Source organism: Rhinoderma darwinii, chromosome 1 (genome assembly GCF_050947455.1).
Source record: "Rhinoderma darwinii isolate aRhiDar2 chromosome 1, aRhiDar2.hap1, whole genome shotgun sequence".
Classification (NCBI taxonomy): Eukaryota; Metazoa; Chordata; class Amphibia; order Anura; family Rhinodermatidae; genus Rhinoderma; species Rhinoderma darwinii.
The window spans coordinates 296,979,001-296,997,368 of NC_134687.1; the positions used below are offsets into that span (position 1 = coordinate 296,979,001).

At 41.9% G+C, this 18,368-nt stretch overlaps 1 protein-coding gene across 1 annotated transcript in view; it reads right to left on the bottom strand.

Annotated features, from left to right (window-relative positions):
* Positions 1-18,368, bottom strand: part of SBNO2 (strawberry notch homolog 2) — a 92,109-nt gene that overhangs the window by 25,796 nt on the left and 47,945 nt on the right. Inside the window, exons 12-16 of the mRNA XM_075825375.1 lie at positions 17,373-17,490; positions 17,142-17,247; positions 16,274-16,427; positions 15,842-16,018; positions 2,415-2,512 (exon numbers count right to left, since the gene is read on the bottom strand). Of these exons, the coding sequence (XP_075681490.1) occupies positions 2,415-2,512; positions 15,842-16,018; positions 16,274-16,427; positions 17,142-17,247; positions 17,373-17,490 (653 nt within the window). The remainder of the gene's footprint in view (positions 1-2,414; positions 2,513-15,841; positions 16,019-16,273; positions 16,428-17,141; positions 17,248-17,372; positions 17,491-18,368) is intronic.

The window sequence follows — 18,368 nt, forward strand, 5'->3', positions numbered from 1 at the left end:
CTCTTTTGCGCCATAAACCGTGTGATATAAATAACTTTATTCAACAGGTCGTTACGATTGCAAATTTATGTTTTTTTTATGATTTACTACTTTTACACAATAAAAACGTTTTTTTCCTTCAAAATGACTTGTTTTTGCGTCTCCATATTTTAAGAGCCATAACTTTTTTATTTTTCCGCCAATGCAACTGTATGAGGGTTTTTTTTTTTTTGCGGAACGACTTGATCAGTTTTTCTAAAAAAAAAAATTTAAAGGCTGGATTCACAGAAATCAGCAATTCTGGGGATGATTATTTTTTACGGCGCTCATCATGCGGGTTAAATAACGGAATAGCTTTATAGTTGGGATCGTTAGACGCGGCAATGCCAAATACGTGAATTTTTTTACTTTTTTTTATTCCCCTTAATAAAAAGTGATTTTATTTTTTACTTGGGATTTTTATTTATTATTAACTTTATTAAAACATTTTTTTTACTTTTAGTCCCACGAGGGGGACTTTGCTATGCGATCATTTGATTGCTTTTATAATACGCTGCAATACTTCTGTATTGCAGTGTATTACGGACAGGTATACCTCCGGCATGGCCTAACAGGCTTTTATTAAAGGCAGACATGGGGGTCCTTAACAGGAACAGTGTCATCACAAATAATTTTTTTATATGTTAAAGATGTTAGTGCTTTAATAAAAACGTTTATTTTCATTTGTGTGTTTGTGTTTTACTGTTTCTTATTTTTACACTTTTTCTTCCCTATGGGGGCTGCCATTTTTTGTTCCATTTCTGTGTGTGTCGATTAACGACACACACAGACATGGAATACGGCAGCCACAGTCCCATAGGGACTGCGAACGGCTCCCGTCCCATTGACTGCCGTGTACGGCGTCTGTGTGGGAACTGCGCATGCGCCGCTCCCACACAGTCCTATTCGAAATTGGCGCCGTCCGGCGCCATTTTCCTGTGGACCGGAAGTCGCGGCCGGACAGTAATATTACTACTTCCGGTCGCGGCTTCCGGACTTGTGCACATGGAACAGCGGCAGCAAAGGGAGCGGACGGGCCGGAGGGAGCCGCGGCGGCAGGAGCAGGTAAGAGATTTCAATGTATGTTAGTGTTTGTGTGTGTTTACTACTGTATGTAAACCTACTACACTGTGGGTTACCTCAAAAAATGGCGACACACAGTGTAGGAGGTTAAACCTTTCAAACCCCTCGTTTATCCCGGCACTAGTCAGGATAAAGGAGGGGGGGATGCTGAGAGCTCACTAGAGCGAGGGCTTTTAACCCAATGTTGCAATGCTGCAATTTTGGGAACAGCTCCATCTAGTGACCAAAAATGGGTAGTATTATAAATTAGAAATAATTTATAATATTACATGGACTCATGCAAAAAAATAAAAAAAATTTGAACAATGTTTAATCACCCACACACTAAATGTTTAATTTTTTTTAAAAAAACATGTTTTTCTGGCAACACCATCCCTTTAAGCCCCTGGCTGCCATAAAAACCACCGGCATCCAGCAATTGCATCGCGGGGTGCCGATTGGTTTTAGAGGTAGGGGCTCTCGCTCTCAGATGCGGCGGTCACCATTGACTGCCACATCTGAGGGGTTAAACATGTTTGGACCACTGCTATTGGTCTCCGATGGTTGCCCTGAAGCCCGAGGCTATTAGCAACACCCTGGGCTTCACGAGCAGAGCCCCGGATACAGGTTCAAGATCTTCTGTAGTGCCGCCGTGAAAAGGCGCTTCAGAAGAACTACCCTGAACGGCTGCCATAAAAACACTATACAGCGGACGTCATAGCGGGTCTACGGCGCAGGTTTTAGCTGGCTAGCCGAGCAATCGGGCAGCGGAGTGTCTGGTGCCAGGAAGTAACTAGAAGATAGAAGTTTTCTCAGCTTCTGTCTTCTCACATCGCTTGTACACACAGCACTGAATGAGCCATGTCTATAGAATAGAGGCAGGGCCTCTGTGTGACTGGTCACATGATCACCGGGATGACATTAGGGAGAGGCTGCTGCTGGGTCTAATAGTCACAATAGTCACTATAAGAGGGCTGATTTCACCTGTGCGGGCAGTTCCAGTGGAAAAATAAGGTGTAAGCAATCTTAGTCATACATTTTTCAACCATTCTTTAGTTGATTTACTTGTGTGCTTTGGGTCATTGTGTTGTTGCATCATCCAACGTCTCTTCAGATTGAAGACATGGGCTGCTGCCCTTACATTCTCATGTAAAATGTTTTGAATTCATTGTTCCCTCAATGATCACAAGACATCCTGGCCCTAAGGCAGCCCCAAACCATGACGCAGAAAAGCAGGTAATTCCAAAGGGTTCACTCATTTTTTATTTTTTTTTTGCAACTTGCACATTGTGTTCTATATAGTTTATTCTGTACGTTTTTGTTTTCATACTCACTCAGCAGCTGACACAAAGCGGTCAAGATGGCCATCATTTTCATCCATAACTTCTCGTGTCCGAGCTTCCCCAGTAGATTGCAAACCAATAACAACACACTGCAGAAAAAAAGCGTATTGCATTAATACAACATTCCCAGCAAATGAAGTTCATGATAGCCTTTATGAATGTACAATATGCAAACTAACTATTATTTGTATACACCGGCAGGGGGAGCCAAGATACAAATGGAATTCATAGTGTGAGTCACATCGCACCATCACAGCTATTAAAGATCAGGCAAGAACAAAATGTACTTCAGTCAAGTGGGTTTGTTTTTATAGTTAGATTTTGATTTTTCTATAGACAACAAAAGCAAAAACAATGCAGCTCCATCAATAGATAGACTAAGTTCTGTGTGTAGAACGCTCTACTTAACTCCTCAACGCCGAAGGACGGATATATCCGTCCTCAGCAGCTGCTAGTTCGCGCAGAACGACGGATATATCCGTCCTGTGATGGCGCGGGTACTGCCACTATACCCACGCGATCAGCGGCAGGAGCACGGCTGTTATACACAGCCTGGCTCCTGCCGGAATCGAAGCGTGCTCCGATTCCGGCAGTTTAACCCATTAAATGCCGCTGTCAATAGTGACAGCAGCATCTAATGTGTTTGACAGAGGGAGGGAGCTCCCTCTGTCACCCCATCGGCGCCCCCGCAAAGAAATCGCGGGTCGCCGTCGGGTTTCCATGACAGCCGGGGGTCTAACAAAGACCCCCAGGTCTGTCTTCAGCAACTGCCTGCTAGGCGATGCCGGAGGCATGACCTAATAGGTTGCCTGTCAGTTTTACACTGACAGGCAATAATGCTTTGGTATACTAAGTATACCAAAGCATTATATATGCGATCGGCACATCGCATAGTGAAGTCCCCTGGTGGGACTTAAAAAAAAATGTCAAATCAGTTAAATAAAGTTTGAGGGAAAAAAAATAAAATAAATTTGTCAAAAAAAAATTAAACTGCCCAAAAAGTGGTTTTATTCAGTAAAAGTGTCAAAACAAATCCCACATACACATATGGTATCCCCGCGATAGTAACAACTTGACCAATAAAATGAACACATTAATTAAACCGCCGGATGAACGGCGTCCAAAAAAACAACGGCAAAATTCTCTTATCTCCCATTCCCCCCATAAAAAATAAAATAAAAGTTAATCTATAAGTCCTATGTACCCCAAAATAGTATTAATGAAAACTACACATTGGCCCGCAAAAATCAAGCCCCCATACGACCACATTGACGGAAAAATAAAAAAATGACGGCTCTTGGAATGCGGCGATGCAAAAACAAGTAATTTTTTTCTAAAAGGGTTTTTATTGTGCAAACGTAGGAAAACATATAAAACCTTTACATATTTGGTATCCCCGTAATCGTGCCGACCCATAGAATAAAGTTAACATGTTATTTACTCTGCATAGTAAACGGTGTAAATTTATAACGTGAAAATCAATGCTGGAATAGCTGCTTATTTTCAATTCTCTCCTAAAATAAAGTTAATAAAAGTTAATCAATATATTATAAGCATTTAAAAATGGCGCAATTACAAAATACAACTCGTCCCGCAAAAAACAAGCCCTTATACGGCTATGTCGACGGAATAAAAAAAAAAAGTTACGACTCCTGGAATGCGACCGTGAAAAAACAAAAAATAATCCTTGGTCACTAACGTGCAAAATGGCCCGGTCATTAAGGGGTTAAAGAACCATGTGACATTACTTTATCTTGTTACTTAGAATCAGCACAATATGTGTACAATGTGTGTAATAGCCTATAACTCAGCACTGTAATACAGTACTGGGATAATTAAAGCAAAGCCTATGCAAAATTACTTTTCGCTCTATAGATTTAGGTGAAATCTTTAACTACTCTAAGCAAATAAGCGCTAAAAAGGAGCTTTCTTTAAAAATAAATAAATAATAATATTAATAATAATATGTAAGAAGAAACCCCTTTAAGGCTGCGTTCACATCTGCGTCAGGGCTCCGTTCCGTCTGAGCTTTCCGTCGGAACGGAGCCCTGACTGACACAAACCAGAGATTTCCGTTTCAATTGATTGATTTCAATGGTGACGGATCCGGTGCAAACGGTTACCATTTGTCTCAGTTGTGCAGGGGTTCAGTCGTTTTGACGGAATCAATAGCATAGTCTAAGGCCTCATGCACACGACCGTATTTTTTCCCACCCGTAAATACTGGCGTAAATACGGGTCCGGTGTCACACGTATTCACGGACCCATGCCCGTAAATATGGGTCCGGTGTCATCCGTATTCCACCCATATTTACGGGCACGTTTTTGGCGGCAAAATAGCACTGCACTAATCGGCAGCCCCTTCTCTCTATCAGTGCAGGATAGAGAGAAGGGACAGCCCTTTCTGTAATAAAAGTTAAAGAAATTCATACTTACCCGGCCGTTGTCTTGGTGACGCGTCCCTCTCTTCACATCCAGCCCGACATCCCTGGATGACGCGGCAGTCCATGTGACGGCTGCAGCCTGTGATTGACCTGTGATTGGCTGCAGCGGTCACATGGGCTGAAACGTCATCCAGGTACGGCCAGGACGTCGGGCCGGATGTCGAGAGGGACGCGTCACCAAGGCAACGGCCGGGAGACCGGACTGGAGGAAGCAGGAAGTTCTCGGTAAGTATGAACGTCTTTTATTTTTATTTTTTACAGGTTTATACTGATCGGTAGTCACTGTCCAGGGTGCTGAAAGAGTTACTGCCGATCAGTTAACTCTTTCAGCTCCCTGGACAGTGACTATTTACTGACGTCGCTTAGCAACGCTGCCGTAATGACGGATGCACACATGTAGCCACCCGTCATTACGGGAGCTCCATAGACTTCTATGGACTGTCCGTGCCGTTATTACGGCCTGAAATAGGACATGTTCTATCTTTTTTAACGGCACGGGCACCTTCCCGTAAGAAAACGGGAAGGTACCCGTGGCCAATAGAAGTCTATGAGCCCGTTATTACGGGTCGTAATGACGACCCGTAATAAAGTGAGTTTTTACGGTCGTGTGCATGAGGCCTAAACGATGGAGCCCCTGCACAACGGAGACAAGCGAAAACCATTTGCACCGGATCAGTCACCATTGAAATCAATGGTGATGGAAACATCTGGTTTCCGTTTGTGTCTGTCAGGGCTCCGTTCCGACGAAAAATTTCAACAGAACGTCAGAACGGAGCCCTGACGCAGATGTGAACGCAGCCTAAGAATATTTTCACACGCTGTATCTAGATAAAACCTTTTACTTGTCAGCCACTTAGCTAAAGTGCAACCACCATTACTTTTTACTACTGTGTGGTACCAATAATTGGTTTGTAAGACGACCATCTTTCCACATTTCTAATAGATAACTAGCGTAAGCGAACACAATTGATTTTCAATCCAAGTCCACAGGATATGCCATACATTTCTGATAAATGCGGATCCCATCTTTGGGACCTGCAACTATGTCAAGACCTTAGGTCCCCCGACCAAGCTTGTTCTGCTGTATTTAACGTTACTCTGAAGTTTTTTTTTTGTTTTTTTTATATACGCACACGCACGGCAACTTCTCACCACGCCGGACATAGGTGTGGGTCCCAGAGGTGGGACCTGCATCTAACAGATAGTTAAGGCAGGTCCTGTGGATACGCCATTAATGTCTGAGCTGGAATACAGCTTTAAATAGTCTGGATAGAATATGGTTTCTATAATTTTTTTTGCTGTTAAACTTAAAAGGAAATCTAAAACGCACAAAAAAAAAAAAAAAAAAAACAACAACAATTCCTCTATTACTCTTCTGCTTTTCTCAAATTCTATTTGGTCTCATATTGCAATACCGAAAAACATATTAAGAAATGTATGTGTTCCAGGAGATCAGCCATTGCGTCCTTTAACCGCTTCCCGACCGCCCACTGTATATTCACGTCGGCACTTGCTGGGCTCTGTGCAGTGCCGACGTGAATTCACGGTGGGTGTTAAAAGCACGATCCGGATGTCTCAGACTAGCGCTGACACCCGGATCGCACTGTTATCACCTGCCTCTGGTCCCGGAGATATGATCGGGACCGGATTAGTTCAGGTCCCGGTCATGTGATCGCAGGGAAAGTGTGTTGTAGCAACGAACTGGAAAGTTTGTTGCTATAACAAACTGGAAAGTTTGTTGCTATAACAAACTGGAAAGTTTGTTGCTACAACAAACTTTCCCGGGGACCGATTGCTGGTGCTGCAGTCGGTTACAAGGCAGAACCGGGGGCCGTATAACGGCCCCCGGGTCTGCCATGCACAGCAGCCTATGAGAACCAGCCGGATGCTGGTCCTCATAAGCTTCCTGTGAGTGTGACTCTCAGCGTCACACTGACAGTTTATAATACGTTACACTACCTAGGTAGTGGAATGTATTATAGCAGCGATCAGTGCTGCCAGGCTTCAAGTAAAAAGTAAAAAATAAAGTAATAAAAAAGTTTTATAAAAGTGTAAAAACAAGTTATAAAAGTGACAAAAAAAAAATAATGCTTTATTTTCCTATAATAAGTCTTTTATTATAGGAAAAAAATGAAAATTTAAAAAAAAAGTACACATATTTGGTATCACCGCGTTCACAACGACCCAAACTATAAAACTATAATATTATTTTTCCCGCACGGTGAACACCGCAAAAAAAAATATTAAAAAACCATGTCAGAATCACTTTTTTTTAGGTCATCAACCCTCCCAAAATATAGAATAAAAAGTGATCAAAAAGTCGCATGTACCCCAAAATAGTACCAATAAAAATTACAACCCGTCCCGCAAAAAACAAGCCCTTACACAGCTTTTTTGACGGAAAAATAAAAACGTTATGGCTCTCAGAATATGGTGACACAAAAAATAAATAATTTTATCAAAGTGATTTTATTGCGCAATCGCCACAAAACATAAAAAAACTATATACATCTGGTATCGCCGTAATCGTATCGACCTGCAGAATAAAGTAAAATGTCATTTATACCGCACGGTGAATACTGTAAAAAAAATAAATACAAAAAACATTGTCAGAATTTATGTTTCTTTGTCACTTTGCTTCCAAAAAAAATCTAAAAAAAAGTGATTAAAAAAAACAAAAAACAAAATCGCATGTACCCTAAAATGGTACCAATGAAAACTACAGATTGTCCCGCAACAAATAAGTCATCGCACAGCTCCGTTGGAGAAAAACTAAAAAAGTTCTGGCTCTCAGAATATGGCGATGCAAAATGTGCAGAGTGTTCCAAAAGCGGATAAGATCGGGCGCCATTTATCAGTGAGACACCGGCCACATATCTGCGAATTATTATTTATGTACCCCATTATTATGCCCTCTTATTATGCCCTGATGTACTCCGCACAGATTACATATCCCCCCACATTATAAACTGAAATACCAGCAAAACCCCAAACAGAACAGTTACCAAGCAAAATCTGCGCTCCAAAAGCCAAATGGCGTTCCCTCCCTTCTGTGCCCCACAGCGTGCCCAAACACCAGCTTACGTCCACATATATGACATTTTATATCCGGGAGAACCCGCTCAACATTGTATGAGGTATTTGTCTTCAGTGGCACAAACTGGGCACAATATATTGTGCATTAAAATGGCACATCAGTGGAAAATTTTAATTTTCACTTTGCACCATCCGCTGCGCATTAACGCCTTGGCGCACCACGACTTAATAGCATGTCGTGGTGCGAGGGGTTATATATGGAGCGGGCTCACGCGCTGCGCCCGCTCCATATTCTGCAGGTGTCCGCTGTGTATTACAGCTGAAACCCGGGACTAACGGACAGGAACAGTGATCGCGCTGTTACAGGAGCCTGTAAAATGACATTATACTGCAATACATTAGTATTGCAGTGTATTGTACCAGCAACCTAATGATCGCTCGTTCCAGTCCCCTAAAGGGACTTTTGGGAGGTTTCCACTGTTTTGGTACCTCAGGGGCTTTGCATATGCGACATGACACCCAAAAACCATTCCAGCTAAATTTGAGCTCCTAAAGCCAAATATTGCTCCTTCCCTTCTGAGTCCTGCTGTGGGTCCAAACAGCAGTTTATTACCACATATAGTGTATTGCTGTAATCAGGACAAATTGCTTTACAAATTTTGGGGTAATTTTTCTCCTTGATTCATTGTAAAAATTAAACATTTCTATGTTTTTTCAGAAAAAAGTAGATTTTAATTTTCACGGCCTAATTCCACTAAATTCAGCAAAAAAACTGTGGGGTCAAAATGCTAACTATACCCCTAGAACAATTCCTTGAGGGGTGTAGTCTTGAAAATGGGGTCAGTTTTGGGGGGATTCCACGGTTTTGCTTACTCCAGGGCGTTGCAAACGCGACATGGAACTGAAAACCAATCCAGCAAAATCTGCGCTTCAAAATCCAAATGGCGCTCCTTCCCTTCTGAGCTCTGTCGTGGGTCCAAACAGCAGTTTAGTACCACATATGGGGTATTGGCGTAATCGGGAGAAGTAGCTTTACAAGTTCTGGGGTGCTTTTTAATCTTGATTCCTTGCAAATATTATTTTTTTTTATATTTTTTCAGAAAAAAAAGTAGATTTTCACTTTCACAGAAACTCCAATAAATATAGCAAAATACCTGTGGGGTCAAGATGCTAACTATACCCCTAGATAAATTCCTTGAGGTGTGTAGTTTCCAAAACCGTCTCACTTTTGGGGGATTTCCACTGTTTTGGCACCACAAGACCTCTTCAAACCTGACATGGTGCCTAAAATATATTCTAAAAAAAGGAGGCCCCAAAATCCACTAGGTGCTCCTTTGCTTCCGTCCATTATCACACTAGAGCCACATGTGGGATATTTCTAAAAACTGCAGAATCTGGGCAATAAATATTGAGTTGCATTTCTCGGGTAAAACCTTCTGTGTTACAGAAAAAAATGTATTACAAATGAATTTCAGCAAAAAAAATAAAATTTGTAAATTTCACCTCTACTTTGCTTTAATTCCTGTGAAGCGCCTAATGGGTTAAGAAACTTTCTGAATGCTATTTTGAATACTTTGAGGGGTGCAGTTTTTAATATGGGGTGATTTATGGGGTCTATCTAGTACATAAGGCCCTCAAAGCCACTTCAGAACTGAACTGGTCCCTGTAAAAATGGCCTTTTGAAATTTTCTTGAAAATGTGAGAAATTGCTGCTAAAGTTCTAAACTTTGTAACGTCCTAGAAAAATAAAAGAATGTTCAAAAAACTATGCAAATATAAAGTAGACATATGGAATATATAAAATAGTAACTATTTTGTGTGGTATTACTATCTGTTTTACAAGCAGATACATTTAAAATGAGAAAAATCATAATTTTTGCAAATTTTTTCAATTTTGGTGTTTTTCACAAATAAGCAATGAATTTATTGACCAAATTTTTCCACTAACATAAAGTACAATAGGTCACGAGAAAACAATCTCATAATCGCTTGGATAGGCAAAATCATTCCGGAGTTATTATCACATAAAGAGACACATGTCAGATTTGAGAAAATGGGGCTGGTCATGAAGGTCAAAATGAGCTCGGTCTTGAAAGGGTTAATGAATCTTAGAGTGTGTTCACATCAGCGTTCGGTTTCATACTAAACCTCTATACCTATATATTTTCTGAAAGACACCTGCCACATTCTCAAAAAGACACTCAGCGCTTGATAAACCGAGGAACCGTCATGCAATTTTGGGTTATAAATTTTTATTCATTTTCTTTTAATAAAAAAATGGATATTTGTGGCTAAAAGTATGACCCAAGTATAAAATTATATGCACTACAAAAAAAAAAAAAAAAAAACTCAATATATGCAGTTCATATATACCATTTATGCCTAGGTCTACATGCACAAATCTCCTTAAAAATTACTATAATTAACGAGACGAAAAAACAATTTTCAGATGGAATTTTGAAAAAAATAATAAATAACCTATAAAACACAGGGATTACACACCTTTAAAAGTGAGTGATCCCCCAAAACCTACATATTCCCTGAAAGCAGACAATGATCACCCCTAGTGTAGTGGTCTTGACGTGCTGTTGGCAGCCATGTCCACCTTCACGTAACTGTGACAAACAGGAATTGTTTTAAAAAAAAATGCATTACATACATGAGCGCCTCAATCTCACATACAAGTCGAGATTTACACATAAAAACAATGTAAAAATGATAGACCAAGGTCTGCAAAGTTCATATATACCACATACGTCTACATCAAGAGCCTGTGCTCAAAAACGTTTAAAATAGCGGTCATGCGTGATTTGGCCATCATCCACAAATGTGTTGAAAATATATACTGCACATGGCAAACAGCTACAATGCTAACAAAACCTACATTTTTTGAGAGCGCACAGCATGCCATGTATGAGAATATAACCTACACAACCAACTTCACACAACTCTGAATCAAACAGGGATTAGAAGCAGAAATTGCATGAAAATCAACTATTTGACCATAATGTGCACTTAAAGAGGCTCTGTCACCAGATTTTGCAACCCCTATCTGCTATTGCAGCAGATCGGCGCTGCAATGTAGATTACAGTAACGTTTTTATTTTTAAAAAACGAGCATTTTTGGCCAAGTTATGACCATTTTTGTATTTATGCAAATGAGGCTTGCAAAAGTCCAAGTGGGCGTGTTTAAAGTAAAAGTCCAAGTGGGCGTGTATTATGTGCGGACATCGGGGCGTTTTTACTACTTTTACTAGCTGGGCGTTCTGACGAGAAGCATCATCCACTTCTCTTCAGAACGCCCAGCTTCTGGCAGTGCAGACACACAGCGTGTTCTCGAGAGATCACGCTGTGACGTCACTCACAGGTCCTGCATCGTGTCAGACGAGCGAGGACACATCGGCACCAGAGGCTACAGTTGATTCTGCAGCAGCATCGGCGTTTGCAAGTAAGTAGCTACATCGACTTACCTGCAAACGCCGATGCTGCTGCAGAATCAACTGTAGCCTCTGGTGCCGACACGATGCAGGACCTGTGAGTGACGTCACAGCGTGATCTCTCTCGAACACGGCTGTGTCTGCACTGCCAGAAGCTGGGCGTTCTGAAGAGAAGTGGATGATACTTCTCTTCACAACGTCCAGCTAGTAAAAGTAGTAAAAACGCCCCGATGTACGCACATAATAGACGCCCACTTGGACTTTTGCAAGCCTCATTTGCATAAATACAAAAATGGTCATAACTTGGCAAAAAATGCTCGTTTCTTAAAAATAAAAACGTTACTGTAATCTACATTGCAGCGCCGATCTGCTGCAATAGCAGATAGGGGTTGCAAAATCTGGTGACAGAGCCTCTTTAAGCAGACCCCTTATGCAAACAAAATGTATACTGCAAAGAACTTTTATGGGGTATTCCTAAAATCATAAATTATCACTTGTCCGCTGGATAGGTGATAATTTTCTAAATGCTGGGACCCCCAGATCCTCCTCACGGATCTAAGGAGGACATTGAATCGAGCGGTGGTCGAGCATGTGAGCTGCCGCTCTATTCAGTATCAGATAGAACTCGGCTGTTTCCATTATTCTCATGGTCAGTGAATGGAACGGTGGGCGCATGCTCGAACACCACTCCATTCAAGCTCCTCCTCACTGCGGGGAGTGCAGTAAGGAGGATATGGGGTTCAGGGACCCCCAGCGACAATAAAGTTATCGCCTATCCTATGGACAGGTGATAATTTTCAATTTTGGTAACACCCCTTTAAGATGCGAGAAGTTGATAAATTACACACGTTTACAATCACAGGTGCATGTGTTATAAAAAAAAAAAATACAAAAAAAAACAGAAAGCACAAATTTTTTGCATGCAAATAAAATTGCGGATTATATAGGCATATAATTTTTGATCCTGCTATACAAACTCTAAGGCCCCATGCACACGAACGTAAAAACGCCCGTACTCACGGGCCGTAATTACGGGCCCATAGACTTCTATTGGCCACGGGTACCTCCCCGTATGCTTACGGGAAGGTGCCCGTGCCGTTGAAAAATATAGAACATGTCCTATTTTAGGCCGTAATTACGGCACGGGCAGGCCCATAGAAGTCTATGGGGCTCCCGTAATTACGGGTGACTACGTGTGTGCACCCGTAATTACGGGAGCGTTGCTAGGCGACGTCAGTAAATAGTCACTGTCCAGGGTGCTGAAAGAGTTAACTGATCGAAGGTAACTGTTTCAGAACCCTGGACAGTGACTTCCGATCACAATATAAATCCACGTGTAAAAAAAAAAAAAAAGGAGAAGTTCATACTTACCCAGAACTCCCTGCTTCTTCCTCCAGTCCGGCCTCCTGGGATGACGTTTCAGCCCATGTGACCGCTGCAGCCAATCACAGGCCAATCACTGGCTGCAGCGGTCACATGGACTGCCGCGTCATCCAGGGAGGTCGGACTGGATGTCGAGAGGGACGCGTCACCAAGACAACGGCCGGGTAAGTATGAATTTCTTTTACTCTTACTCCGGAAAGGGCTGCCGCTTCTCTCTATCCTGCACTGATAGAGAGAAGGGCTGCCGATTACTGCAGTGTAATTTTGCAGCGAAAACGTGCCCGTAAATACTGGTGCAATACGGGTCGAATACGTGTGACCAAGGACCCGTATTTACGGGAGGACAAAAATACGGTCGTGTGCATGGGGCCTAAGGCTGTGTTCACACGTCATTGTCAAAGCACGTTTTATGCTTTAGAGCAAAACGTTTCCGTGTGAAAGTCGCAGTAATTAGACACAAATTGAAAGCAATGTTTGAACACAACCTAACCAAATGCAATTCAAATGCAATTCCCTAAATGTAATCTAATGCATTAACTAATACGGATTTTAGAAGTGGAACTAGTTGGGAGCTATGGTATATGGTGACCGACAGTGGATGAAAAAGTATTTTCTGACGGACTGAAATCTTTTCCTCTCGTGTCAGCAAATTTTACGCTAAACATCGGGTACGGACCAGATTGTTACAAACTTTATTGGTGTGTGGTGTAAGCGCTTGGTGCGACTTATTGGACACTGCACTGCAGACAAACGTCCGGGTCGTGGAGTTAATAGACGGCCTAATAAGACGCAGAGGGGTGATAAATTAATGTTACCCTCCCCCTGGTGTAATCTATAGCCATAAAGGTACAGAAGGAGAATGATATATTCTCTTCCTTTCCCTGTACGTCACCCATTGCCCCCATTGAAAAACTGTAGCCTGAGTTAGAGCAGTTAGTAGCAAAAACATATCAGATATGTCCTTGGCTACTCAAGTGCCTCAGGACGCATGAGATATTTCTACAGCTAAAGCTTGGATTATGGTAACTTTTTAAATCCCAGCTTTCTAAGCTTTTAAATGATACAAATGTGGATCAAAATGTAGCTGCAATATTAGGGGAGCATCACTTGTTTGAAGTCCGGCAGCAAGATGAAAAATTTTTCTTGGGTCTGTGTAGGGGAGAAAGATCACAATCTGTCACTGCAATTTCTCCCCCCATACAACTTTAAAGTTTATGTATCACAGTCCTTGAAAGGGGTTTTCCACAACCAGACAACTGATGACCTATCCACAGGATAGGACATCAACATATGATCGGTACGGGTCCAACACCCGGACCCCACACCAATTAGCCGCTCCGGCTGCTGGATGTTTTTAACGGTGTGCAGTAGTTGGAGCCTGAAGCAGATGGCTCCGAACACTGCAGAGCGGCCCTTCAGCAGGTCTGCTCCTATTCACTTGAATAGGAGCTTGGCTGCTATTCCGTGACCAGAGACCCCCTGCTTCCGGCTCCAACTACTGCGTACCGCTCAAAACATCCTGCGCCCGGAGGCCGATGGAATGGCTGATCTGTGCGGGGTCCCGGTGTCGGACCCGCACCGATCATATACGGATGACCTATCCTGTGGATAGGTCATCACTTGTCCAGTTGTGGAAAACCCCTTTAATTTACTTGGTCACGTCCCCTTACAAATCAGAGAGAAAATGTGCTTTCGGATGGTCACCCACAGGTCTTTTATATGTACTAAATGAGTGAGAAGATGAGCAATTGCATATTTATTACACCCCCTGAGACAAATCAGGCCATCTGTATCGTATAGATGGCATCTTCAGTGATGATTTTGTGAAGATATGTGCATGTATACAGGCATAAGTGGCATGTAGGAAGTATGCACACCTTGAACTATTATTTTAGGCTATTGTGTATGCCTAAGGTTCTGGCTTGGCTCAGAATTTTGGCCACAAACAACGTTTTCGTCATATTTTTTTTTACAAAACGTTATTTTTTTAATGCAAAATTGCATGATGGCATCCATGAGCGTTGGGTGGCATTTTTACATCTGCAAGGTATCTATTTTTAGTAAATATATGGTAAAATATGGGGGTATAATAGGATTTGTTTGTTTTTATTATCCAGGTTTTATTTATGCATGTCAAAAGTAAGAAAATTGTCCCCAAAACCCTGGCAGTAAAAGGGTTAAATGCTATGGACACAATTGACAACGGTAGAAATGATTTTTATATATGTTAGTAGTGGGTACCTGGAGAAAAAAAAAAAAAAAGTTTGACTAAGTTTCAGGCTGAAATCTTCATTCATTCTCAGATCTCCTGATATTCAGTTTGCAAGCTGCTCTAGTTTCCAACTTTTCTCCTATGGGTATGTCCCTCCTAGTAATAAATGCTGGATGTGAGTTGTGAGTAATGGCTGCTGCTGCAGTCTTTAATAGCTTTTATGTCTTAGGCTATCAGTGTAGAGAGAAAGCTGTGCTGTGTGATTCCCCCTCTGCGCTCCTCACTATCTACATTCTGCTACGGACAGCCTGCCCTCCCTGAATACTTGGATGCTTTCTCAACAATTTGATCTGCGGTGTACAACCTCCTGCCCCTCCCTGCTGCTATGTCGAAAATTGAGAGAAGGGGAGAGAGAGATTAGGTCAGCTCTGATCAGGAATGGATTTGAGTGATAATCTCCAGGAGACCAGTTATCCGCAGGAGTTAAACAGAATCTACAGCAGAAAAATGGTAGGAAATTCTTGAAGACGACTATTTAGAAACTTACTGTCAATCAGCGGCCCGTGGGCGGGGCTAGCCGCAGCTCAAGAATACAAGATACAGGAGACAGTGATTTTTTTTTTACAAAAACTACTGATAGCAGAGAATTTAGACATTGTTGGAATCGGGGTCTGACACTAACTTATGCTCCCCTCAGATATGGCAGCATAAACAAGGTGACAAATTCCCTTTAAAAGCTGGGTAGGTGTGCTCCAGAAGCCTGCTACAGGAAGAACTGTTAATTTTAAAGCAGGGATTAGGTAGCTGTAGTGGAATTTTTTTTCTGTGGTTGCTCTGTGGTAAAAAAGTATACTTATCATGGCCACTTAAGTCCTTCCTATTGGTAATGTGCACACTTTTACTCACCTTGCCTTTGGACAATTCCTGGTTAGCCAAAGCTACCAGACGCTGTACTTTGGCAGCAATACATAAGTACTTAAAGAATCGTTGATGTGCTGACCAGAACTGACCCCACAGAGATTTTCGAGACTCCAACCCTATCCAATCAGCTGCTGTCTGGAAAACAGTGAGTGCTTCGGCCCACTAGGAGGAGACAATAACAAGGAAATAATTACAGAGTGAATTGTTGTAATTACTCCTACAGCATTCTTACTCTGCACACGAAAGTGGTTGTAGTGAGCAGACGATGACAGCCAAAAAGCAGCACGGAACCAGTAGATGCCAGTAGAATGACACTTTCCTAGTGCCGCTCCGTTCCAGCGATTAGAGGGCACATCAGTCGGATACCCACTAATTGTCAGTCACACTCTCACAATTAAATTTCTCCTCTTTCCTCACCAGCTGTGCCGCTCTGTTATACATCTGTTTAAAAGACTCATCCAGCGGAATTTCCTCAATTCGGAAATTGACACCGGTGAAACTGAGCTGTCTTGCGATGTACATGCCACTCAACTTCATATCCATGGCAACAATCTCCATGGCCCCTACACCCCTGTATAAAAGAGAAGAAAGGAGTGAAACTAGTTAAGGGGTATATAAAGAAATGTCCAAGGAAATGATCTTCAGATGACGTTAAGGGGAATGTCTCATGTACTTTACCTTTATTAACTGGATAAGAGTTTGTGGAGATTAATAATTATTGTTGTTTTTTTTTTAATGTAGTGTATGCGTCTTTACAAACTTTTCTGGTGGGGGGTCAAATATTGGATAATGTTCCTGCATAGACAGTGCAGCAGAGTGCCCTTTGTGAAATAGTGGAGTTACTAGTCAAAGAAATGTCAAACTATTAGTCTCCTTGAAGTAATGAAGTACAGCCCCCTCCCCCAGAGACGAGGGGAGATGCAAACCGTGCCTTATTTGTGTGTATAGAATTGTTATTCTGCCTAATCTAGGCCTCCAGAAGTGCAATAGAGCAGACTCTGCTGTCATGATCTGAGTCTACACAGAAAAGCTGACAGAGTGACAGCTCAACTAGCTAGTGTAAAAACTGGAATATTTCAAATTTTTTTTTTTTATATGGATAGTACAAAAAAAACGAAAAATAAAAGTATGTGTGTAATAACATGATTTAAATCATATAACATTTTTTGATGATACATTCCCCTTAACGTTCAATAGCTAAGTATTGAAAGCCAAATGCTGTTCAATTTTCTCATTTAATGCAACATCTCGACCACCGTGTAGTATTGCACTCTAGATCGAGTACCTCTTTTCAATTGCGTGCAAAAACTCATCAAAAGTGCAGAAAGACGTGCCCTCTCCCCAGATGCCCAGCCGACTCATATAGATCATGTTCTTGGGCTCGGATGCACCTGTGAGAGTGACAAGAATACCGAAGCTAGAAGGTGAAAACTTTAACAAAACAGTGACACACAGCACCATGAAGAGGGTGGAGAAATACCAAGTCAAGAAAGGGTACTAGGGGACTTAAACTCACCAGTGGCACTCGCGTACACTACACGTGCCAAAGGCAAATTGTTCTGTAGCTCTAAAACTGCACGGCCCATTTTAGTACATGAGGCATTCTTGGCTTTGTGACATTCATCAAAAACAATCTGAGGAGATGGGTCAAGGAAATAACAGGCAAACCAGTAATGTAATTTCCTGAACACCTAAGCGTTTTACCTTAACCCCTTTACGACGAAGGACGGATATATCCGTCCTGTGCAGGAGTTCGTTCCCGCAAAAGGACGGATATCCATCCTCTGATTGCGTGGGTACTGCCAGTGAACACACGCGATCAGCGGCAGGAGCACGGCTGTTATACACAGCCTGGCTCCTGCCGGAATCGAAGCGCACTCCCATTACGTCAGTTTAACCCATTAAATGCCGTTGTCAATAGCGACATCTAATGTGTTTGACAGAGGGAGGGAGCTCCCTCTGTCACCCCATCGGCGCCCCCGCAAAGAAATCGCAGGGCTATGTCGGGTTTCCATGGCAGCCGGGGGCCTAACAAAGGCCCCCAGGTCTGCCTTCAGCAAATGCCTGGTGGGACTAAAAAAAATAAATGTAAAGCAGTTAAATAAAGTTTGTGAAAAAAAATGTAAAAAAAATTCGTTGAAATAAAATATTTAGTAAAAGTGTCTGAACACATAACACATACACGGTATCCCCGCGATCGTAACGACTTGAACAATAAAATGAACACATTAATTAAAACGCCGGATGAATGGCGTCAAAAATAAACCACCAAAATTCTCTTTTCTTCCATTCCCCCCCATAAAAAATGTAATGAAAGTTAATCTATAAGTCCTATGTACCCCAAAATAGTACTAATGAAAACTACACCTTGACCCGCAAAAATCGAGCCCACATACGGCCACATTGAAGGAAAAATAAAAAAAAGTTACGGCTCTTGGAATGCGGCGATGCAAAAGTAATTTTTTTCTAAGAGGGTTTTTATTGTGCAAACGTAGGAAAACATAAAACCTTT